Source organism: Phocoena phocoena, chromosome 8 (assembly GCF_963924675.1).
Source record: "Phocoena phocoena chromosome 8, mPhoPho1.1, whole genome shotgun sequence".
Classification (NCBI taxonomy): domain Eukaryota; kingdom Metazoa; phylum Chordata; class Mammalia; order Artiodactyla; family Phocoenidae; genus Phocoena; species Phocoena phocoena.
Genome location: NC_089226.1, coordinates 12,833,932 through 12,854,602, shown reverse-complemented (window position 1 = coordinate 12,854,602; position 20,671 = coordinate 12,833,932). Strand labels below are relative to the sequence as shown.

At 49.9% G+C, this 20,671-nt stretch overlaps 1 protein-coding gene across 1 annotated transcript in view; it reads left to right on the top strand.

Annotated features, from left to right (window-relative positions):
* The window catches only part of ARHGEF12 (Rho guanine nucleotide exchange factor 12), a 101,300-nt gene extending 83,804 nt beyond the window's left edge, over positions 1 to 17,496 (top strand). The window contains exons 40-41 of the mRNA XM_065881648.1: positions 14,779 to 15,389; positions 17,404 to 17,496. Coding sequence (XP_065737720.1) covers positions 14,779 to 15,389; positions 17,404 to 17,496 — 704 coding nt within the window. The remainder of the gene's footprint in view (positions 1 to 14,778; positions 15,390 to 17,403) is intronic.
* The last annotated feature ends 3,175 nt before the right edge of the window (positions 17,497 to 20,671 follow it).

Below are 20,671 nucleotides of genomic sequence, written 5' to 3'. Positions count from 1 at the left end.
GTTGTTAAAAGATGTGTACTCAAGGGTTGAGATTTAATAAAGTTTTTAATTTTTACTGCTTCATCAAGGGCATTCTGAAGTGAAACTGGCAGTGTTTGTATTGCAAGTGAGTGGCAGTGAAGAAAGCCGTGACTCTTAGTGAACTTTACTGTCATTACCTTGACTTAGGCTAAGATGCCAGCAGCTTTACCCTCCATTGCTTTTTTGCACCATTAGTGCAAATGTTAACATAGTGAAAAGGCAAATGATGTTTTAGTAGTTTAATAGTTTTACTCCCTGGATGCTTAGTAGTGAAAATAGTTTTGACTCCCTGGACACTATGAAAGGGGCTTGGAGACCCCCAGAGGCTTGCAGACCACACTTGCAGAATTGTTGACGTAGTGAAAAGGGCCTGGACTTAGATGATCTGGGTTCAATTCCACCTCTTCTCCTTACTTGCTATGCAACCTTGAGCAGATTACTCTCTCAGTTTCCATTTTCTAATCTGTAAATTGGGGTAAATAATACTTATCCTAACAGTTGTTGGAAGAATTGGTAAGTGAGAAGTCATCAAATATGTAACTGGTGTCTCTCCAAAGGTTTTTTTTCATTGTAAGATTTAAGTACTTAAAGCAGGAAAGGTGAAAAATGATTAATAAATTTAGAATATGTTAAATATCTCTTACCAATACAGCCATATTTCATGTTTTATAATGGTTTTGTGTGTCTAAACCCTAGGTTCTTAGGGTGTGTGATATTGTGTGTATGTTCATTTTTAAAGACTTGGTTGCTGACCTCTATAATAATATACTTGTTTAACCTGATTGTTCTTCTAAATGGAAGGAAAGAAGGAAGGAAGGAAGGAAGGGAGACAAAAAACCGGTGCAGTTTTAGAGAAACCTGTATATTGTGCTGTTTTTATGCTACTATTATAACGGGGTGGAGTGTGGTGGTAGTAGATGTTCCAGAAATTTCAGTAATCATGTGGAATTAGTGGTTTTCATCTTGCCCCCTTCTATAATGCAATGTGCTACTACTACTTGGGTTTATCTTCCATTTAAAGCTAGATCTTGGCAGTTCTGAAACATCTTCATTCTCTTAAAATATATGACTGCTTTCATTTTTTTTAATTAATGGGAGAAAGAGTTATATTGTGGTAATTTTAATGAGAGTTTGTGTTTTCCTAAAAATGCACTGATCACCACTCCTACAGCACTAAAGAGCATGAGTGATTTTCATATTCAAATCACGATAGTACTTTAAGACGACCTTTTCTGGAGAACCCAAACGCAGACATCATGGCCTGAAGCCCAGTGTGTGGCAGGGTTTCTGGATTTCTCTCTGCCTTCCCTCCTATCCATAGGAAGAGGACCATACATAGGGCCAGGGAAGCAGAACCACACCATATTTGAGTTCTTTCCACTCTGTTCTGTTAGCAGGTTGTCTAACCTAGAATAAGTCCTTACTTTATCTGAGCCTCTGTTTTCTCATCTTACACTGAGCAAGTCTGTGAAATGGACACAGGAACCTAGAGGCAGCTTACCTCTTGCTTGCTGGCTAGTCTCAGGGAGGCTCTATCCTTTCCCCACCTCGTATTATGTTGCTCCAAATAAGAGTATAATTTTAGTATCACTCACTGAAGGACATTTCTTTTTCTCCTATTCTTTGGAATATTTATCTTCTTATTTTGATAGCTTCCTCTAGTTCAGTGTCACCTATAGTCTGATGAAGTGTTATTTGAATTTTTATTTTGTCCTGATCTCGCTGCACTTTACGAGAAACTTGGGGTTTTTTCTGGAAGAAGATCTGACATTCCTGGTTCAGAGGAGACTTTCTGAGCATCGGCTGAGGGGAGGCTGACAGATCTTATCTCCATCCCAGCTCATGTCCCGAGTGATGGCCGATTCTGAAAGGTTTATGAAACTTAGAGAATTTACAGTGATTGAGTGCCCACAACATGAGCTAGCTGGATCGATTATTTAGCAAGAAAATGCACTATCAGAAAAACTGGTCCAGCCACAAGAAGTCCCAGAGAACTTGGAAGCTTCCATGCAATCCAATATTTATAAACTAACAGCTCAAGGACAAGACTGTTCCTATGCCATGCCACCTACTGAAAGTAGAAGACTCATATTCTTGACTGTCACTTTTTTTTCTTTTAGAAATTGTGCCCTTTGGGATACATTCTAACCTGCCACAGCAGTCAGTGACATTTAGCTGCAATACATATAAAGCCTAGTGTTTGCTTCGGGGAGGGGAGGGGGACGGGTATCTGCATTCTAGGAGGAGTGTGTAGGGAAGATTCTGGGTCTTCAGACATGAGTTATGATGGATTAACTTACATTTCCAACTTCCTTCTTCCTCTCTCTTCAGTTCTGAAGTTCTGAGCAGGAATCTTTCTGCCTTGGGCCAGAATAGCTTACCAGCAGCGACTAAAGAGTTTATTGATTAATTGGTCAACTGATTCCCACCTTTGTTTCAGAAAACGAAGACTTGGAGGAGTAGAGTGTCTGAAATGGTTTGAGAAAAAAAATAAAACATAGGCCTTAGGGAAGGGAGGCTAGGGATCAAGCTCATTTATAGTACTTGTTCCTAGGGCCTGTGATTTTTTTTTTTTTTTTTCCATTCAAAATGTCTTTTTGATTTAGCCCTTGCTCTGTTCCCGCTGGAGCCAGGTCATTTTGCCACACGTGTGGATGTCTAAAACCCCGCGAGAATTGCCTCCTCGTGCTCTCCCATCTGCCACGCACGCGGCTACCCATCCGGTTTTCCAAAAACACTACGCTCATCGCCGCATTTGCCTGCCTAAGAGCCTACGATGACTTTACGGTTACTGCTCTACAGAGATTAAACTCTGCTTCGTGTCTGAGATGTTCATGATTTATCCAGCCAACCTTATTTCCCTCTACTGCCTGCCGTGAACCTGCTTCTCCAGGAGGGTTTAGCCTCCTCCCTGCCTTCCTCACCTGGCATCCAGGTCCTGCCTCAACCTTTGCTTCTACGTCCGTCATCTGAAATGCACCTGGTCCTCCTCTCTGTCTAACTGGATCCCGCTTCTCTTCTCCAGATCACCCTTTTCATTTTCTGCAACCACTAGTTACTGTTCCCTTGGCCTAACTCTTCCTGCAGTCATGGTTTTCCCTTGTACCCCACCTGACCGCTGCATTTCCACTTAGAGGATGTGTATGCTCCAGGGCCCGCTCTGTACAGTGCAGGGTGCCACGTTTGGGGAGGGCTCCACCATGAGTGTGAAAGGAGTAGCCACAGTTTATTAGTACCAACTATGGGGCTAGGTGCTGCACCCTTTCTGTACACTACCCCTAATCTTTACAAGCACCCTGAGAGCTAAGTGGTTCTCCCCTTTTTTAATAGATGAGGCAACTGAAGCTAGTGGTGATGATGATGTTCCCAGTGGAACAGCCAGAATTCAAGGCAAGGTCTGTCTTCCACCAAAGCCTATCTTTATCACTCCACTGTGGAAAGGACACCCCACTTTTTTTTTTTTTTTTTTTTTTGTGGTACGCGGGCCTCTCACTGTTGTGGCCTCTCCCGTTGCAGAGCACAGGCTCTGGACGCGCAGGCTCAGCGGCCATGGCCCACGGGCCCAGCCGCTCTGTGGCATGTGGGATCTTCCCGGACCGGGGCACGAACCCGCGTCCCCTGCATCGGCAGGCGGACTCTCAACCACTGCGCCACCAGGGAAGCCCCACCCCACTGTTTCTAAAAGTGTTTACAATCAAATGGCAAAGACAAATACATGAATATCACTTTTCTACCTTTCTCCTTTACTAAACTGCAGTTACTCACACTGGGCTCAGGGGCAGAACTTTGCCTGTCATTTAAGGTGGTTGACCCTGGGAGTGGTTTGGACGCAGCTGAACATAAAAAAGATGAATTCAGCAACTGAGTTACACTGAGTTGTGTAGAGTAGAAATGGGAGAGTTAGGAGGCAGAGAGACTAGTGGAAGCTGCTGTAATATCCAACAGGAAGCTCCAATTTGGTTAAGTGACAGAATGAGGGGGAAATGGTATAGTTAAGATAGAATTTACAGATGTTCGCATGTAAGTTAATATTAAACATATAGGAGAGGGAGGAGCTTAAAAAAATGACAGTTTTGCAAACTTATGGTCACCGAAAGGGAAAGGGGGAGGAATAAATTAGGAGGTTGGGACTAACATATACACACTACTTATACATAAAACAGATAAACAACAAGGACCCCCTATATAGCACAGGGAACTCTACTCAATATTTTGTAGTAACCTGTAAGGGAAAAGAATCTGGCTGAATCACTGTGCTATACACCTAAAACTAACTCGATATTGTAAATCAACTATGCCTCAATTTTAAGGAAAAGAAAAAAGGGACTTCCCTGGCAGTCTAGTGGTTAACACTCCCACTGCAGGGGAATCGCTAGTCAGGGAACTAAGATCCCGCATGCTGTGCAGTGTGGCCAAAAAATAAACTAAAAATGTAAAAAGTAAAAAATCAAAAACACATAAAAAAGGGACTGTTTCGTGGACCTAAGAGATTGGTATTGCCCTTAACAGAAGTCGGGAATCGTGGAGGAGAGACCGACTTCGAGGGGAGGATTAGTTTAACTTGGCCATGTTGAGTTTCCGGCAGCAGTATATCAGCTTGGGGATGTCCACCAAGAAGCTGCACATACAGCCCCGGAGCTGACTTGAGTCGAGTCGTACATGTGAGTTGTCCCAGCTGGATTAAGGACGGGAGCCTTGTGTTCATAAATTCTAAGAGTTGAAAATACTGAGTCTGCCAACTGATGGATGGATAAACGAAATGTGCATATCTGTACAATGGAATGTTCTTTAGCCACAAAAAGAAATGAAGAACTGACACATGCTACAACATGATGGACTTGAAAACATTACACTAAGTGAAGAAACCAGTTACAAAGGACCATATATTATATGATTCATTTATATGAAATGTCTAGAATAAGTAAGTCCACAGAGACCGAAAGTAGATTACTGGTTGTCAGAGGCTGGGGAGAGGGGACATTGCTAAGGGTATGGAGTGGTTAAAATATTCTGGAAATTTTTGTGGTGAGGAAAATGTTCTGGGATTAGGTAGTGGTGATGGTTATGCAACAATGCAAATATACTAAAAACCATTGAATTGTACACTTTAGAAGGGTGAATTTTATGGCATGTGAATTATACCTTTTCAAAAATGGAAGAGAAAAGGACCTCGGAGATCACCTACTCTGGCTCCACACCGAGGGATTCAATGCTTTCATCCATCCTCTACTTACACTGGAGATGCTTAAACATCTCCTGTCATGGGGAACTTACTCTCTCACACAGTAACGCATTCCATGTTTTTGGACCTCTAACTGGTGTACGTGGCACAGTGCATACGGAACACGGACTTTGGACGTCAGACAGTCTTGGCTTTGCCACTTACTAACTTGCATGACGTTGGGCACGTTAGTTAACGTCACTAAGGCTCAGTTTCATCATCTGCAAAATGGGGGAAGTAATGGTACCTGCCTCACAGGGTTGCACTGAGGAAATGAAACAATGCATGTAAAGTGCAGTCGGCACTCCCTAAGTGGTAACGCTTAGTTTTTTGTTATTTATCGCCTGCTCTTTCAACAGCATCGAATACCTAGTAAGGACCCAATTACTACACTTAATGATTTGGTGGTCCAATAGCCCCAAAAGTCTAGAGCACCAAGTTGAGGAACACAGGACAATGACATTATGGGAACAAGCGGTGAAGATGGTTTTTTGTCGGTTTCGTTTAAGAATCTTGATAGGCTCTACTGATGCGTTTACTGTCAGTGATGTCAGTTTGCCGACAGTTTTGTTTTTCCCTTCAAGAGACACCTGCACAGTGTGGCAAGGGATCCGAGGTGCTTTGGGATCTCGACAGCGGTATGGTGACCAGGCAAGATGCCGGAGAGCTCGCATTTTTTTCCCCCCCAAAGATCCAATAACACTAAGAGGGTTGACAGGAGTCTTATTTAGCATAAGGCAGCTGACCCAAACCTTCCGAATATCCCAACGCTCTTTGGTAATTAAAAGACATACAAAGAAAGATAGTTGGTAATGTGTGTGAAAGCAACAAGGAGTTGTTTCCTAGATTCTTGTCCTAACCTCAGCCTTCTTGTCCTTGTTTTGGCGAAGGTTAGACAAGTGCTCTGAAATTATGGGGCACCAAGTCCTAGACAGGAGACAGTTGATGCAGGCTCCATCATCTAGAATATTTGGTAACCTTTTACAAGCTGTTTGTCACATTACATGTCTAGTGCAATCCTGGTGTTAGCTGAAGATGTCTGGGTAATCTCCTGTATTGCTTCATAAAATACTGTAATAAACCCAGTAGTAGCTGCCTTCAATAGCTTTGCACCAATGGAGCATACACTCCCACCTCTCATTCCCTCTGCTTCCTCCTCCCCACCCCCTACCTCATTCCCTCCTGCTGGGTAGCTGGAACAGCAGCCAGTGTTACTTTCAGAGGAATAAAAGAACCTAAATCTCCCTGCCTGCTTTTTTTTTTTTCCCCCCCTTCGGTACGCAGGCCCCTCACTGCTGCTGCGGCCCCTCCCACCGCGGAGCACAGGCTCCCGACGCGCAGGCTCAGCGGCCACGGCTTACGGGCCCAGCCGCTCCGTGGCACGCGGGACCCTCCCGGACCGGGGAACGAACCCGCGTCCCTTGCAGGCGGACTCTCAACCACTGTGCCACCAGGGAAGCCCTTTTTTAAAAAATTTTATTGGAGTATGTTGATTTACAAGGTTGTGTTAGTTTCAGGCGTACGGCAAAGGGAATCCGTTATACATATACATATATCCACTCTTTTTTTAGATTCTTTCCTCGTACAGGTCATTACAGAGTATTGAGTAGAGTTCCCTGTGCTATACAGTAGGACCTTATTAGCTGTCTATTTTATATGTAGTAGTGTCCTCGCCTGCTTTCTAAGTGGTTTGTTTCCAGATGTCAGGAGTGTGAAATATTGCCCCTAATCAATGTTTTAACCTTCTTGTTGATATTTATTTCAGCTGTGTTGAATATACTCTATTAAGCTGAACTCCATGGATGGGAGAATAAATCTGAATTTCTCTCTGTTATCTGGAGACATCATAATATTTCCTATTATCGGAGGTTATTGTTTTGCTAGGATGTTAATGAGCAGTTTCCCTGCTGGAGTTATCATTGCTTCCTCCTTCCTTAAGCCCCCAAACCGTTTTGAATTAACATGGAAACCAAGCTTAATTTCTTGAATCGTCTCCTCTGGTGTTGAATCTCTTTCTCCGTTTCATGCCACTGTAGATAATTTGACGCTCCCATCTGTCCCTCTGACCCTGCTACTGATAATATGATTAAACCCTCCACTCTGTTGCTTTTCATTTACTTCTCAATTATTTCTGATTATGTGTGCTGTATTTTCTTTATTTGGATCCCAGGTATAATTAGGGAAGAGAGCTGAACAAAAGAGGCTGGTTTTTCTTTCTCTCTCCTTGGCGGTGAGTGAAAAATGCTGTCCAGCACGTCCGGTGGGAGACCAACTGGTCTGTGTCTTTTGTAGCAGCCTAGGGATGCGCGCAGATCCACATGTGTGATGGCAGCTCGTTTACCTTACTTGGTGCTTAATGAGATGTTCAGATATTGTCACTTGGAAGCACTGCTTCTATTTTTATTATCTAACATTTATTAAATGGCAACCATATGGTCAGTAAAACACAAAGAATAGCATAGTTCTGTCTGGATTAAGAATCTAGAGTACATGGGAGTTGCGTTTTAGCCCTAATGACCAAAAAAAAAAAAAAAAAGGTATAGTGGACAACGCATATCATCCTAGGGGATGTTTTCCAAATATGTTCTATTAAATTAATAAACATTAGACCCTGCCCCTGGGGGAGATGTATATAAAACAAGGCACAAAATAAGAGACAGAAATAAAATACACTGGGAACTCACTTTAAAAAGTAAGATTGATTTAAAAGTAACATTTAACTTTTGCTCTTATTTCAAGTGATAGGTTGAATTTTCCAGGTATTTTGGTTTCACCTCGTTTTTCATTCCACAAAGAACGTTTTGATCTTTTCATTTAGCCCAGGGCAAAATTGGTGGCTTGGCTCCGTTAACAAGGAGAGAGCCTGGAAGTTTAAGGAGTTTAAGTCTGGACTGTAGCTCACCTAACCAAGAAGTGGCATTGCTTTGTCAGTTACACCCTCTATACCACAGGTTCTATATGTATTACATGAGGAGGGCAGAGTTAAAATATAACCATAACAGAAGGGGAATTTTCTGGTTTAAAATCAGAAAATACAACTTGGGGGCTCATGATTTACTACTGAACAGGTTACTTTCCTGACTTTGAAATGAAGATAACATTGTCACAAGCGCTGAGATGAGGAACCCATGTGATGGTGGCCATGAAAACACTTTGTCAACTGTGAAGTGCTGTACAAACGTTAATTGTTATGAGATGGGCTAGGCACCTACCTGATGACAGAATTGAAGAGTATTTATCCTGCGAACTCTTACTATCCATTTGCATATGTTTACCTGTAAGAAATGTATCCAAACGTATTTACTCCTGCATTCAGATTTATTTTGCCTTTAATGAGGAAGGTGCAGGGGCAGCAGTGTTGCGAAGAGGACTGGAATCAATGGGGTTGACTCTCTGGACCTCACAGGGGTGAGGGACCATGTGTGTCCCCCACCTCTGGGGCAGGGCCTGGTGCCTAGTAGTAGCCACTGAGCAGCTGTTCACCAAACCCAGCTGAAGATTGAAAACACATCCTCAGCAGTAACTTGTTATTTAATATCCTCTCTCACGCCTGCCCCCAACTACCGCTTTATCCAACTACTCCATAAACCATATCCCTAGAGCACTATGGAAAAGTAAAAATCTTTTCCTTGGGAGTTGGGACAGGGAAGACTTGCTTCCTGTTTGGGTTATTAAATGTCTTTCTGTGTAGGCAATGTTGCTTGGCTCTACTTGTTTCTTCTTCTTGTGGTGGGTTTTAGTTTTTCAGTTTACTTTCTTTATTCCTCTTTCCCCACCAAATTTCTAAGTCAATCATAATCACCTCTACAGTGCGCCTAATTAATTAGCATTTAAAAAGCAGTGCATCCATCAGACTGGGGGAAGGGTGACTTGGGGTTAATTTGTACGCTGAAGAACAAGGTATTATTGTGTGTGCCAGGCTTCACCCAAGTGCTTGAAAATGCGTGAAGAAAACCATCCTTCCGCTAGCAGGAGCTACAGTCTGATTCGGAGCCTTAAAAGCAGTAGATATATGGAGATACTTTTTCCTTTTGCTCCACTCACTGTTTCCATTTCTGCATCTGTATGCATGTGTGTGTGTTATAAGAAGTCATTTAAAAAGCAAGCACGACGTTCATCTATTCAGATTGGCCTTATTTTGGAATTATCTTCCTTTCATGTAAATAGATTCCCTTTTTCGAACAAGGTCGTTAATGCTGTTTACCTAGTAACACTTGAGTGTGTCAACAATATCACTTTTGTCAAGAGAGCATTTAAGTAATTACTGCATTTTCTAGTATTCAGTGTCTTCACTGCATTTAAAGAAAAGTGCCCATGCATCTAAGAAGGCCCAAATACATACGGCATGTTTTTACTTTCAACAATAAGTATTACGTGTCTTCAGAGATTGAAATTTCCTTTTAGCCTTGGGCCAAGGAGACAGGCTAAGAATCCAAGAATTTAGAGACGGAAGGTAGCTCATTCAACCTCCTAATCCAATGTTGGAATATCTTCTACGGCAATCCTAGCAGATGGCCATCCATCTGCTTGTATACTTCCAATGCTGGGGAGCTCATTATCGCCTGAGGCAACTCATAAATTCTTTCTTATTTGAGCTAAAATCAGCCTGTAACTTCTGTCCATTGGTCCTGGTTATGGAGCAACGTAGGAAAGCTCTTAAGTATTTGAAGACAGCTGCAACATCTTCCTTTACTCTTTTCCAAATTAAGATAAATAGAGCCTTTTAAATTAAGACTTTTGCCTGGAATCTGGAAGAACAAGAATGGAAATGATTGTTATACCATGCAATACCCAATACAATACTTTTGTTGCAATTGCAGCTAGCAGGTAGGCATCTCTTCTAGTATTTCAAACTTGGGCAGAGCCCATACTAGTGCAGGTGAATCCAGTCCCTCTTTCCCACCAAGGTGCAGCCTCCAGCCACAGCACAGGTCCTTAGAAGATCCAGGCTGAGAATTCTGGGTGTGGACCCGAGCCAGTGTGTGCTGAAGGCCCTCAGTCCCAACTCCGGAATTGCCATGAATCACACGCCCCTGCAGTCTGCTCCCCACCTACACCCAGTCAGCCAGCCTAGACTATGACTATGTAACTGAATTAACTGTATGTGAAATACCATACAGAAGATACCTGATGTCAGAATGGACCACAGCTGTTAGAAGGAGAATGTCTACCTCTCCCAAATCTTTCACTTGACTGTGAACTCCTAGAGGCCAAGCCCTGGATTTGTCTCTCTTTCTTTTTTTAAGTAAATGTATTTCTTTTATTTTTATTTATTTTGGGCCGCGTTGGGACTTCGTTGCTGCGGGCGGCTTTCTCTAGTTGTGGCGAGCGGGGGCTACTGTTCGTTGCGGTGCACGGGCTTCTCATTGCGGTGGCTTCTCTTGTTGCGGAGCACAGGCTCCAGGCGTGCAGGCTTCAGTAGTTGTGGCGTGTGGGCTCTAGAGCGCAGGCTCAGTACTTGTGGCGTCTGGGCTTAGTTGCTCCGGGCATGTGGGATCTTCCTGGAACAGGGATCCGGGAATTCCTTATCCAGGGGAACCCATGTCCAGGGGAACCCATGTCCCCTGCACTGGCAGGCGGCTTCTTAACCGCTGTGCCACCAGGGAAGCCCTGGATTTGTCTATTTTCTTGTCTTCTATTTTGTCTCCAGTGCCTGCACATAATAGGCACCAAAAATTTCTTGAAGTAGTAATTACCATGGCGGCTTATCTCTTCTGCTCGGTGGTAAACGGAAACCAAGGTACATGGTGGGATGAGTTAGGTTCTCTCATTAGGGGTGAGAGACAGGGCTGCAGGTTGTATTCTGATCAGGGATGATCCAAGTTTTCATTTTAATTTCAATGTGAGCAGTATTCTTTATGCCTAGACTCATAAAATGGAGACAAGAGGCATTGGGGGAAGGGAAGTGCGTGATAATGTAGTTGTCAAGTGGAGGTGGGGCTTTTTAGCATCAGACGGAGTCTTTGCAGCCAGCTAGGCTGAGTGACCTGCTGCTAGGAGGCTCGGAGGCTACAGAAGTCTAAACTCACATGCGTGTATATTTGCTCTTTGCCAACACTTGGCCACAATGTCACTAGGCAAAACCACGGCTTGTCTCATCCTTCAAGGCATGAGTAAAAATCAAAGTCAAAGAACAGTTCTCTTTCTAATTTCAATTCTGCCCCTAAACTGGTTCTGTTAGACATCATCCTTTACGAAGGAACCATTCATCCCCAAACAGGTGGCAAGAAGAACACAGAGAATCATTTTCATTTAATCTGGAGTTTGAGTGCAGTAGTACTCTGGCAGGATTGCTGCATTTTAATACTGTGTGGCAAGAAGGTTATTCAATCAGGCTCTTGCTTCTTTCAACCTCATTCCCTCAAACGTGAACCCCAACTTTAGCTTAGGTTTGTAAAGGCTTCAATGTAGCGGGGACCAACGCTTCATATTGCCAGTTAGGTCATTTCATCTGACTCGTTTGGTCCAACCACAGAAGCCAACTTGATTTGCCAGACTTGTACTGGCAAATCACTAACTCTTACTCCACTAACACCACTAACTCTTACTGCATGGCCGTTCATTCACTGAACACATTTACTCGCCTCTACCATCCCAGGCATTGTGCTGTTAATACAGCAACATGTCACCATGAACTTGTGATGAGCCTTCAAAGGGATCTTTGGAAAAGAGATGGTAGGTAAACTTAAGATCAAGCATTCTTTGTGGATATACCTGAGGCAAATACAAAGAAGAAGAAGAGAAAAATAAATCCAGGAGACCAAATTCATAGTCTCTTAGTGAAAGCAGACATGAAACAAGTGAGTAGCCATAAGCTCTAATAAGTGCAAGCAAAGTCTAGAGAAGAGAGTGATTAATTCTGTAGGGAAGGGACCAGATGGCAGGTCAGGAGAAACTTCCAGGAGGAAGAGATTCCTAAACCGAGTTGGGAAAGGTAAATATTACCTTGTCTGTCTGTGTGTGAGGGTTGCGGGGTGGGAGTGGGGGGATGGACTCCAGGCAGAAGTCAACGTGTTAAAGGCAAAGAGGCATAAACTAGGAGGACAGGAGGACTATAAGCGTTTGGTATTGATGGAGTGTGAGAGGGGGCAGTGGTGGAAGACGGGTGAGACAGGAGAAGTGAGCAGAGCCTTCAGACTGTGCTAGGCAGTCTGGAACTCGGTTTTACCTTAGGGGCCATCTGGGGTCGTGAAAGGGTTTTAAGCCAGAGTGTGAAGTAGCTTAAACGGCAGGGAGCCAGTCTAAAGGCAGAGAGGTCAGTTAGGAGACTGTTGCAATAGTTTCTAAGAGACAGTGACATGAGGATGGCACGTGCCCCTAAGCAAGTGAGGACAAATCACCCAGTCACTGTGTGCCTGAGTTGGCCCTGCTTATGCAATGGGTTCATTATGAACTGGCGATGAACCTTCAAAGGCACCTTTGGTTAATTTAAGATCAAGCATTCTTCAAGGATACACCTGAAGCAAATACAAAGAAGGAAGACGCTAACATAAATCCAGGAGAACAAACTCCTTCCTGTGGGCTGCAGCCACCAAAGAGCTCGAACCCACTAGATTTAACCATGATGCCCTAGCACCCGGGACCCTGTCTGTCTAGCCCAGCCCAGCAGCTGGCTGTGGTGGCTGCTTCAGATGAGAGGTTCTCGGGGAGGGACCCCATTTCCAACCCTTATGCTATTTCATTCAAGGCTGCAGCCTCCGAGGCAGTTCAGCTGGGCCGGCCTCAGTCCCCTCCGACCCAGCCCTGCTGTGGGATCCAAAATTTATCTGGACCAACCTCCCCGACCCCAACCCCACCCCTAGTCGAGTTGGGAACTAAGCTTGCCTGGAATTAAGTTTTGGTTGACAAATGGCACTGCCTTTCAGGAGTAAAGAAAGCGGACAGCAAGCAGTGATCACTCAGAAGAACTCCGGGGTTATAGTAGCAGAAGGAAGAGACAGCAAGGTGGATGGGGGACAACCAGGGTGGGGCTGGAGGCAGGCATCTCTGCCACTGCTGCCCACCATCTGACTGCTAGTGGGCCCCTTGCTTCTAGGGTCAGAGGCCTTAAGGAAGGGAATGAAAGAATCATCCTGGCAGCAAGGAGAGAAACTGGGGTCCTCGTTAGGCCACAGCAGAGTCTACCTCCAGACCTGTCTGCAATCCCTCTGATCTCGCCGACAGCTCCTTCCCACCCTGCCCCCCCCCCCCAGGTTATCAGGAGGCAAAGGAATAAGATGAAGCGTTTCACATAGATGGTATTTTTCTTTCCAAACACTTAAGCTTCTGTGGTCTCGCTGATCTTGCATCTTTCTGGGAAAAAGGGCCCAGGACGCAGGCTTGGCATTTCAGAGTTTGAGGTAACTTCAGAGGTTATTCAGTCTGCTTCCCTCACATCTAGGGATGCGAACACTGAAGGGGAGAGATGTGAAGTAGCTTGCCCGGGGTCCCAGGGATGCCCCTCACTCCTCCAGTCTGCTTGGTCCATGTTGCTGTCTGGCCTCTTTGCAAATGAGGCCCCGTGTGAGGAAACAGAGCTGGAATTAGATAGTTCTGTGCAGCCTGTTCACCCCAGGGTGTGGCTGCCTTAAGGGGGATCTTACGCTTTAGTGGGCTCCCTTATCTGTGAAATGAGGTTAGTGTCACCTTCACACCTCCCTTGCAGAGTTGATGTGAAGGTTACTGGAAACCACACTTGTGTGAGTGCTGTAGTCCTGGCACCCAGCAGGGGTACGCGGTGTTTTCCCTAGTGAGCTTTCGCCAAGCCCATTGCGTGGAGGTGGGCATGGAAAGCCAGCACTCTTGTGACCCACGTTCCTCCGTGCAGCCTGGGTGGCAGAGAAGTGGGAAGAACAGGGTGGTTAGCTCTCCCTGGGGAATGCAGCGTCATCGAATATTCTCTAGTCCAGATGTTAGCCTTTCACGCCCAAGACCAAACCAAGGGCGTCTGGGAACAAACACTTCACTGAGAATTTGACTAGGTTGTGGGTAGGCAGAGAGTTGCGTGAGGCGGCCCAAGACGTTGACGATGGGAGGGCTCTGTGATCAGTTCGTTGTTTGCCCCAGACAGAGACCGTGCGGGTGGGAAAGGAGGAACTCACGTCTGAGGAGGTCACGTATCCTTGGACCGCCCTCCTCAAGATCCCCGATTCCCCAGCTCCTCCTGAGGACAGCTGTGATAGAGTAAAATGAGCCACGACCGCGTGTCAGAAAGCTTGGTTGCCCTCCTGGTGCTGCCATTCGCTGCGTTGTTCACGTGGAGCCCTGGGCTCCTGGGCTGGTCCCTTGGTCTCTCCGAGCCTCGGGGTTCTCATCCGTGACATGAGGATGACGGCTCCTCCAAAGATGTTTGTATTCATAAAATAGTGCCCTGGAACTACTAAATACAAGCCGTCTCTCTCCAAACTCCTGGAACAATTTAGTCTTTTCTCTCCCTGAGACCTCGCGCTCTCCATTCTCGCCACCACTGAGGCCACAGTCTCCAGTAACCAGCTCGCTCGTCCCTCGAGCTGTTCCCGAAAGCCCCACCAGGAGGCGTCCTTTGCCCGCCGAAGCAGGCCGGGCTCGAACTCCTCGGTGCCGGGGTGGGCGCCCCTTTGCGCAGGGCGGTGCAGGGTGCGGGCTGCGCCCAGGTCCCCCAGAGATCGATCAAACACAGCCCCCACACCTCGTCCCGCGGCCGTTCTGTCGCGCGCGCCCCTCGCGCCCCTGCCCGGAGCCGCGTCCCCGGCCCCGCGCCTCCCGCTCGGCCTCGGTCCACCCCCGGGGCGGCGGCAAGTTTGCCTCTGGCCGCTCGGCCCCGCCACCGCTGCGCTCCTCCAGCACCCGGGCCCCGGGCGCGCCGGGAGAGGCGGCGGGCGGGCGGGCGGCCGGCCCGGCGGCCCGGCGCTCGGGCCCCGAAGGGGCGCCCCCGCGGCTGGCGTGCGCGGGCCGTCGCAGTTCCCGCGCTGCCCGCCGGGCGGCGCCCCGCGCCTCGACCGCGCTCCTCCCGCGCTGCCGGCTCCACGCTCGCTCGCAGCCGGACACAGACTCTGCCTTCAGCTGCCAGCGGATCGCGCTGGAGCCGCCACGGCTGCTGCGGAAGAAGAAAAAAAGGGAAACAACAGCCCGGCCGTCAGCGGAGCAGCGCCCAGCCCCAGCTCAGCCCTCGGAGTGCGGAGCCGCCCAGGTAAGGGCAGGGCCCGCCGCGGCGCCCCAGGCCCGCACCTGCGCTGCCCCTGCGCCCCCCGCGTCCCATCCGCGCGGAGCTCCGCGCGCGCCCGAATCCCCTACTTCTGACGTCTCTGCCTCTCTTGCCCTCCGGGGCCGCGGCCCCGCACCTTCCCCTGCCCCCACCCCCACCCCCCTTCCCTGCGCCCTTCCCTCCCTCTCCCGCCTTCAGCCAGCCTGTCCCCTGCACTCTGGTCCCTGCGTCTCCCTATCAGGCTCCGAACCCCCATGGCTCTGCGCCCGTAGTTCCTCCAGTCTCCATCCCCATCTCCCTCCCTCCGCATCCCTTCTTCGGGCTCGCCGTCCTCCCTCTCTGGTCCTCCCCCTGCCCCTGTACAACTCCCAGCTCTGCCTCTGCCCCCTGCAGGGATGACGGCCCCTTCCCCACCCCGCGCTTCTCCCCACACCTCGTCACCCTCCGCTTCTTCGGTCGCCTCGGTCCCCGGCTCCAGTGCCCCATCCCAGCCCGGAGCCCACGAAGCCCCCTCCCCCTTTCCTCACTGCCATCTGCCTCGACTGTCCCCGGCCCCTTCCGTGGACTCCTGTCACCACCTCCCCACCCTACACGCCGTCTTGCTTCGGGGGAATAGCGTTCTATGAGAAATGACCCTCTTTCCCTGGACTAATGAGGCTCCTACCCATCCCACCCTAGTTCACCCGAGTGGGAAGTGAGGGAGAAACTCTAGAGACCTGCATTTGGGCGTATGATGCAGGAGGGGGCTGGCGAGGAGAGGGGGAGGGGAGCTGCCTGAGATCCTCCCCAGTGAGGACTGGCAGAGTGGTGAGAGGCTCAGACCTGGCCAGGGTTGGTGGCCAGCTTGCGACAGCTGGGACAGGGGTTTTGGGGCTGCGAGAGCACCTGTGTCTCTGTCTCTGGCTCCCTTGAGCTGAGGAAAGTGAGAGGGGAGGAGTTGGAGCCCGGGGAGAGTTGGCCTTTGGGCTGGGGAGGTCGCGGCAGGGGAGGACCTGAGCCCTCTGGGCCGCCGGCCTGGCAGTGGCGGGGCAATGCGGCCGAGCTTCCCTCCCGCTGGACCTCTGGCTGCACAGCTCTTGGCATCTCTGCTTTATGCTGCCATCTTCCTCCTGGTGCTGTTGTCTGGTGATGCCACAAGGTGCCACCTCCCTGCCTCCCTCCAGTGGCTCTCCTGGGCATGTCTCCCAAGGGCCTGGGTTGTCTGGAAAGAGGAGGGGCCCTCTGGGCTTGGCTGGGCCCCTGTGCCAGGCAGTGGGTGCTAGTCAAGACCAGACCGAGAGGTCCCAGGACTGGCCAAGAGCCCGGAGCCCTGCCAGGAACGAAGAGAACTACCTTCACCTAAGCTCCCTGGGTGACAGGGATGCTTCCAGGAGCACCTGCCAACGGCAGGCATGGTATCTCCTGGGGTAGAGGATGCCTGGGTTGGCAGTGGGCACCTGAGAGAGAAATCTGGACCTGTTTGCTCCCTGAGTGTCTGTGCTCATGGGATGGGGCGAGGGCCGGGGAGAGGTCAGCTGTGCTCCGGTCCCACCCGGAAAGGAAGCCCCGGGAACTCCGCTGGCCATCATCAGGCTCGTATTTGCTGAAGCTGCATGCAGCTCATGCCTCTTCATTAATCAGGTTTATTATGTTCCTCACTGGCTGGATGTGTTCCTCAAGGTCACGACCCTTTGGAGAGTTAATCTCATATGCACACATTACAGTGTCTGGGTTTGTTTGTGGAGGGGGGTTGAAAGGAGGTTCTGGTTTTCTGTTTTCCCTGTCACCCCACCTCCCTAGGCATCTTGATCGTTGGCTAGCATTTTCCCCAGCGCTTAGAGTTCTTCCTAGAGACTGGGTCTGCTGCTTGGTCTGGCTGTCCAGTGTGGTTTTCCCTGAGGATGGAAAGGGAACTTTGCATGGTGAGAGAGACGTGGAAGCTCCAGGGAGAAGGTCCCAGCTGCTGGGGTGCAAGGCCTCCTGGACAGTGGGCCTCAGCTGCCCCCGGTGTGGGTCTCAGCCCGACCGAGATGGAAGGAAGGAAGAAGGGCAGGATGACCTGTCCTGGGTGACGGGGAAAGACTGTGCGGAAAACAGGAGGAACAGCGAGTAGGAAGCCGTTGGCCATGTGGCTGGTGCGAGTGGGTAGTGGCAGGGAATATGTGTGGGAAGAAAACATCTCTTGTTGCTTCTGCATAGTACGGATCCCTTATGTGGGGATTGAGTTCTGCAGTTTTCCAAATGCTTTTTAGAAAAATTTACTTCACTTGATCTGAACCAGACAAGCATTTTGTCTGTACCACTGCCCTGTGGGGAGCTGTTATTGATCCCCCGGAAACTGACGCTCACAGAGGTTAAGTGACTTGTCCAAGGCTCTGCAGCCACACCTGAGGCCTCTGGGCTCCCAGCCCAGGCCTCTTGTGCTACTACTTGTTGCTTTTTCAAGTCTCAGCTGTTCAGCCCTTCCTCTCCATATCCCGTGCTTGAGCCCTCATGTTCTCCAGTGTCAGCTCAGCACCTCTCCCCGCTCTGGGGGCTGGCTGGTCCTTGGTTCTGCATTCTCCCTGCCCGTAGACTGGCTGCTCCGGTGCCCTGGCTGTCCTGCCCCCCTCACCCCAGCAAATCGCTTCCTCTTGACCCCCTCCTGCAGAGAGTTCCAGGTTCTCCCAGGCACGTGGCCCGGTCACCTTGGAACCCACGGCTCCCCCCATCCCACTGGTGCCCAGCCTGACCTTTCTCCCCGGCCACTGTCCCATTTGGGGCTCCAGTGGCTCACCCCTGGGTTATGGTAACACACCCTTCTCCCTGGGCAGCCTGCAGGCACCCGGCCACCACACCTGCCTTCCTGCAAAGGATGGTATTTGTAACATGTGACCAGGTCTCCAGAGCGTTGGCGGCCCCGGGTTTCTGGAGAGAGTTCCCAAACTGTGGCCTGGAGTTTATGACGTCCACATGCTGGCCCTGACTATGCCTCTGGACGTGACCCTCTGCCCCCCTCACCCCAGACACTCTATGCCTCGCCTTTTCCTTTCCTCCTCTTTTCTGCCCGACTACACCTTTCCCAGCCTTCAAGGTGCAGCTGGAGCCACACAAGGTGCAGGCTGGGAAGGACCCCCCCCCCGCCCCCATGTTGGCCTTCCGTCCCAGCAGGAAGTGGAGGCAGCTTCAGCTGCTAAGTGCTGGGTAGACCTGGGGTTCCTATCCTGGTGTCACTCCCTGAGTGACTTTGAACAAATTGCCTAACCTCTCACTTGCCTCACCTGTAAAATGGGGCTAATCTCACCTGCCTGAAAGGGTTGTTGTGGGCATGAATGGGAGCAGAATGGGAATGTGGAGGTGTCCGGGGAGCATCCCCGGTGGCTCCTCCCACACTGCCTCTGTGGTTTAGCTCCCAGCTCCTACCTGCTCTGGAGAATTACCTGTCCCTGTTTGTCTCCCCACCTAGATGGCAGGTCCCCTGAGGAGCAAGGCCTTTGCTTGGTGCCTTTTCACATCCTTGGCTCCAATGGAGCAAGCCCTGTCCTTGAGCATCCCATAAATCGGCCCCTGCTCATAGTAGGAACTAAGAAATAGTTGGTACTTGATAAAAATATTTGGTTACATAAAATAGGGTATGCCTTACAGGTAGCAACTCCAATATGAAAAAAACATTTTAAACCACAGTACCAGCCAAGGTAAATGATGGGAAGGAAGGAGAGAATCAATTTAATGTTATACCGCCTGCAAAGTCTACTCATTTCACTCAGTCACCCCCGAGACCCTGTGAGTTAGACGTGATCATCTCCATTTTTACAGGTGAGGAAGGGGGTTCACAGGGGGCCCTGTGGTGTAGATGTAGCCCACTCCGTGCCATGTCACAGACCAGGGAGGGCTCCAGAACCCCACTTCCTTCCCCTAGACTTGGGCCTGAAAAAGGGAAGGAGAGGCTCTTTATAAAAAGATACGTCCCAGGCTTTCTTTAAACAGCTGAGCACCTCTGTCATCTCCATGCAGCCCAGCAGGGATGGGGGCATGGTTACCAGCACCTCGGGAAGGCAGGGCCTCCTTCAGCAGGGTTATGAGCAGTGGAGAGCACAGGAGGGCACGGTTGGAACGTGCGGCATGGGTGTGGACGCGCAGTGGCCTCCAGCTGAGCAGGTGTTCAGACAGGGCTGGAGCTCGGGGATGGGAGGAAGGACTTCCCAGCGAGGAGGGGCTGCACAGGTCAAGTGGGGACAGGGGGTGTCCCAGGGATTGGGTGATGGGCAGAGGGACGGGGCAGGTGAGGCAGGGTCCTGTCTTCGGGGAGGAAGCGGGGCAGGGCTGGGGCAGAACTAACTCGAGGCTGCAGGACCTTGAGAGCCAAGCAAAAGGGGTTTGGGATCCTTGGGCAGAGGAGAGCGGTGCCCGAAGGGGTGCGGGCCTGAAGGGTGGTGGCGGCACGGGGCGTACTTGAGCGACACTTCCACGGAGCAGCGGAATGGAATGCGCTGACACATCGGGCTCGCAGAGGAGGGAGCAGGAAGTGTCGGAGGGAACTTCGAGATTTCCAGAGATTTCCAGTCTCCGTCTGGAGGATGGTAACAACGCTTTCGGGAACACGGGGGCCAGGGTGGGGTTGGGGGTCTGAGGGAGGCTGGGAAGTGTGTTCCCAGACGTGCTGTGAGCAGGGCGATGGGGCGTCGTCCTGGGTGGCCGTGGGGTCCTGGACAGCAGCCCACCAGTCTGTGCGAGGGCGCGTGCCTAGGGGCATGGGCCGCCCACAGGGCTGGTACCAGGTGGTTCTGATGCCTGGATCTCACTCCCCAGCCTCCTGGGAGCCCGCTCCGTCCTCTCCTCCTGGCGCTGGGACCCTTGTGCCCAGCACTTACTGTGCCTGTCACCTCCAGGGGACCTGCCTTGCACAGAGCGGCTGCTGAATAAATATTTGTCTTATTTAAGTGGCCTCAACTGGTGTTTAGTGTTTGTTGCAGAGATAAGTTTGTAGAACACGGTGGGTGAGGAGGGGAGAGGAAGGCTGGGTGGGCCTTCAGCCGCTGGGAGTGAGGGTTCCCGGGCTCCTCCGTCACACTGGGCATTGATCTCTGTGACTCTCTCCTCCCCTCCATGGCCCCCCACTCAGTGCTGGACCTGCCTGTTCCCCAGGATGCCGGGGCCGTGTGGTGGGGGAAGGAGCGAGGGTCCAGAGGCTGGTAGGCCTCCCTTTGTTACTGAGTCCTGGGTTTGAGACTGGCCTGCCCCTCACCTGGAGTTAGCCCTGCCCCCAACCTGGGGGTTAGCCCCGCCCCTCACCTGGGGTTAGCCCCGCC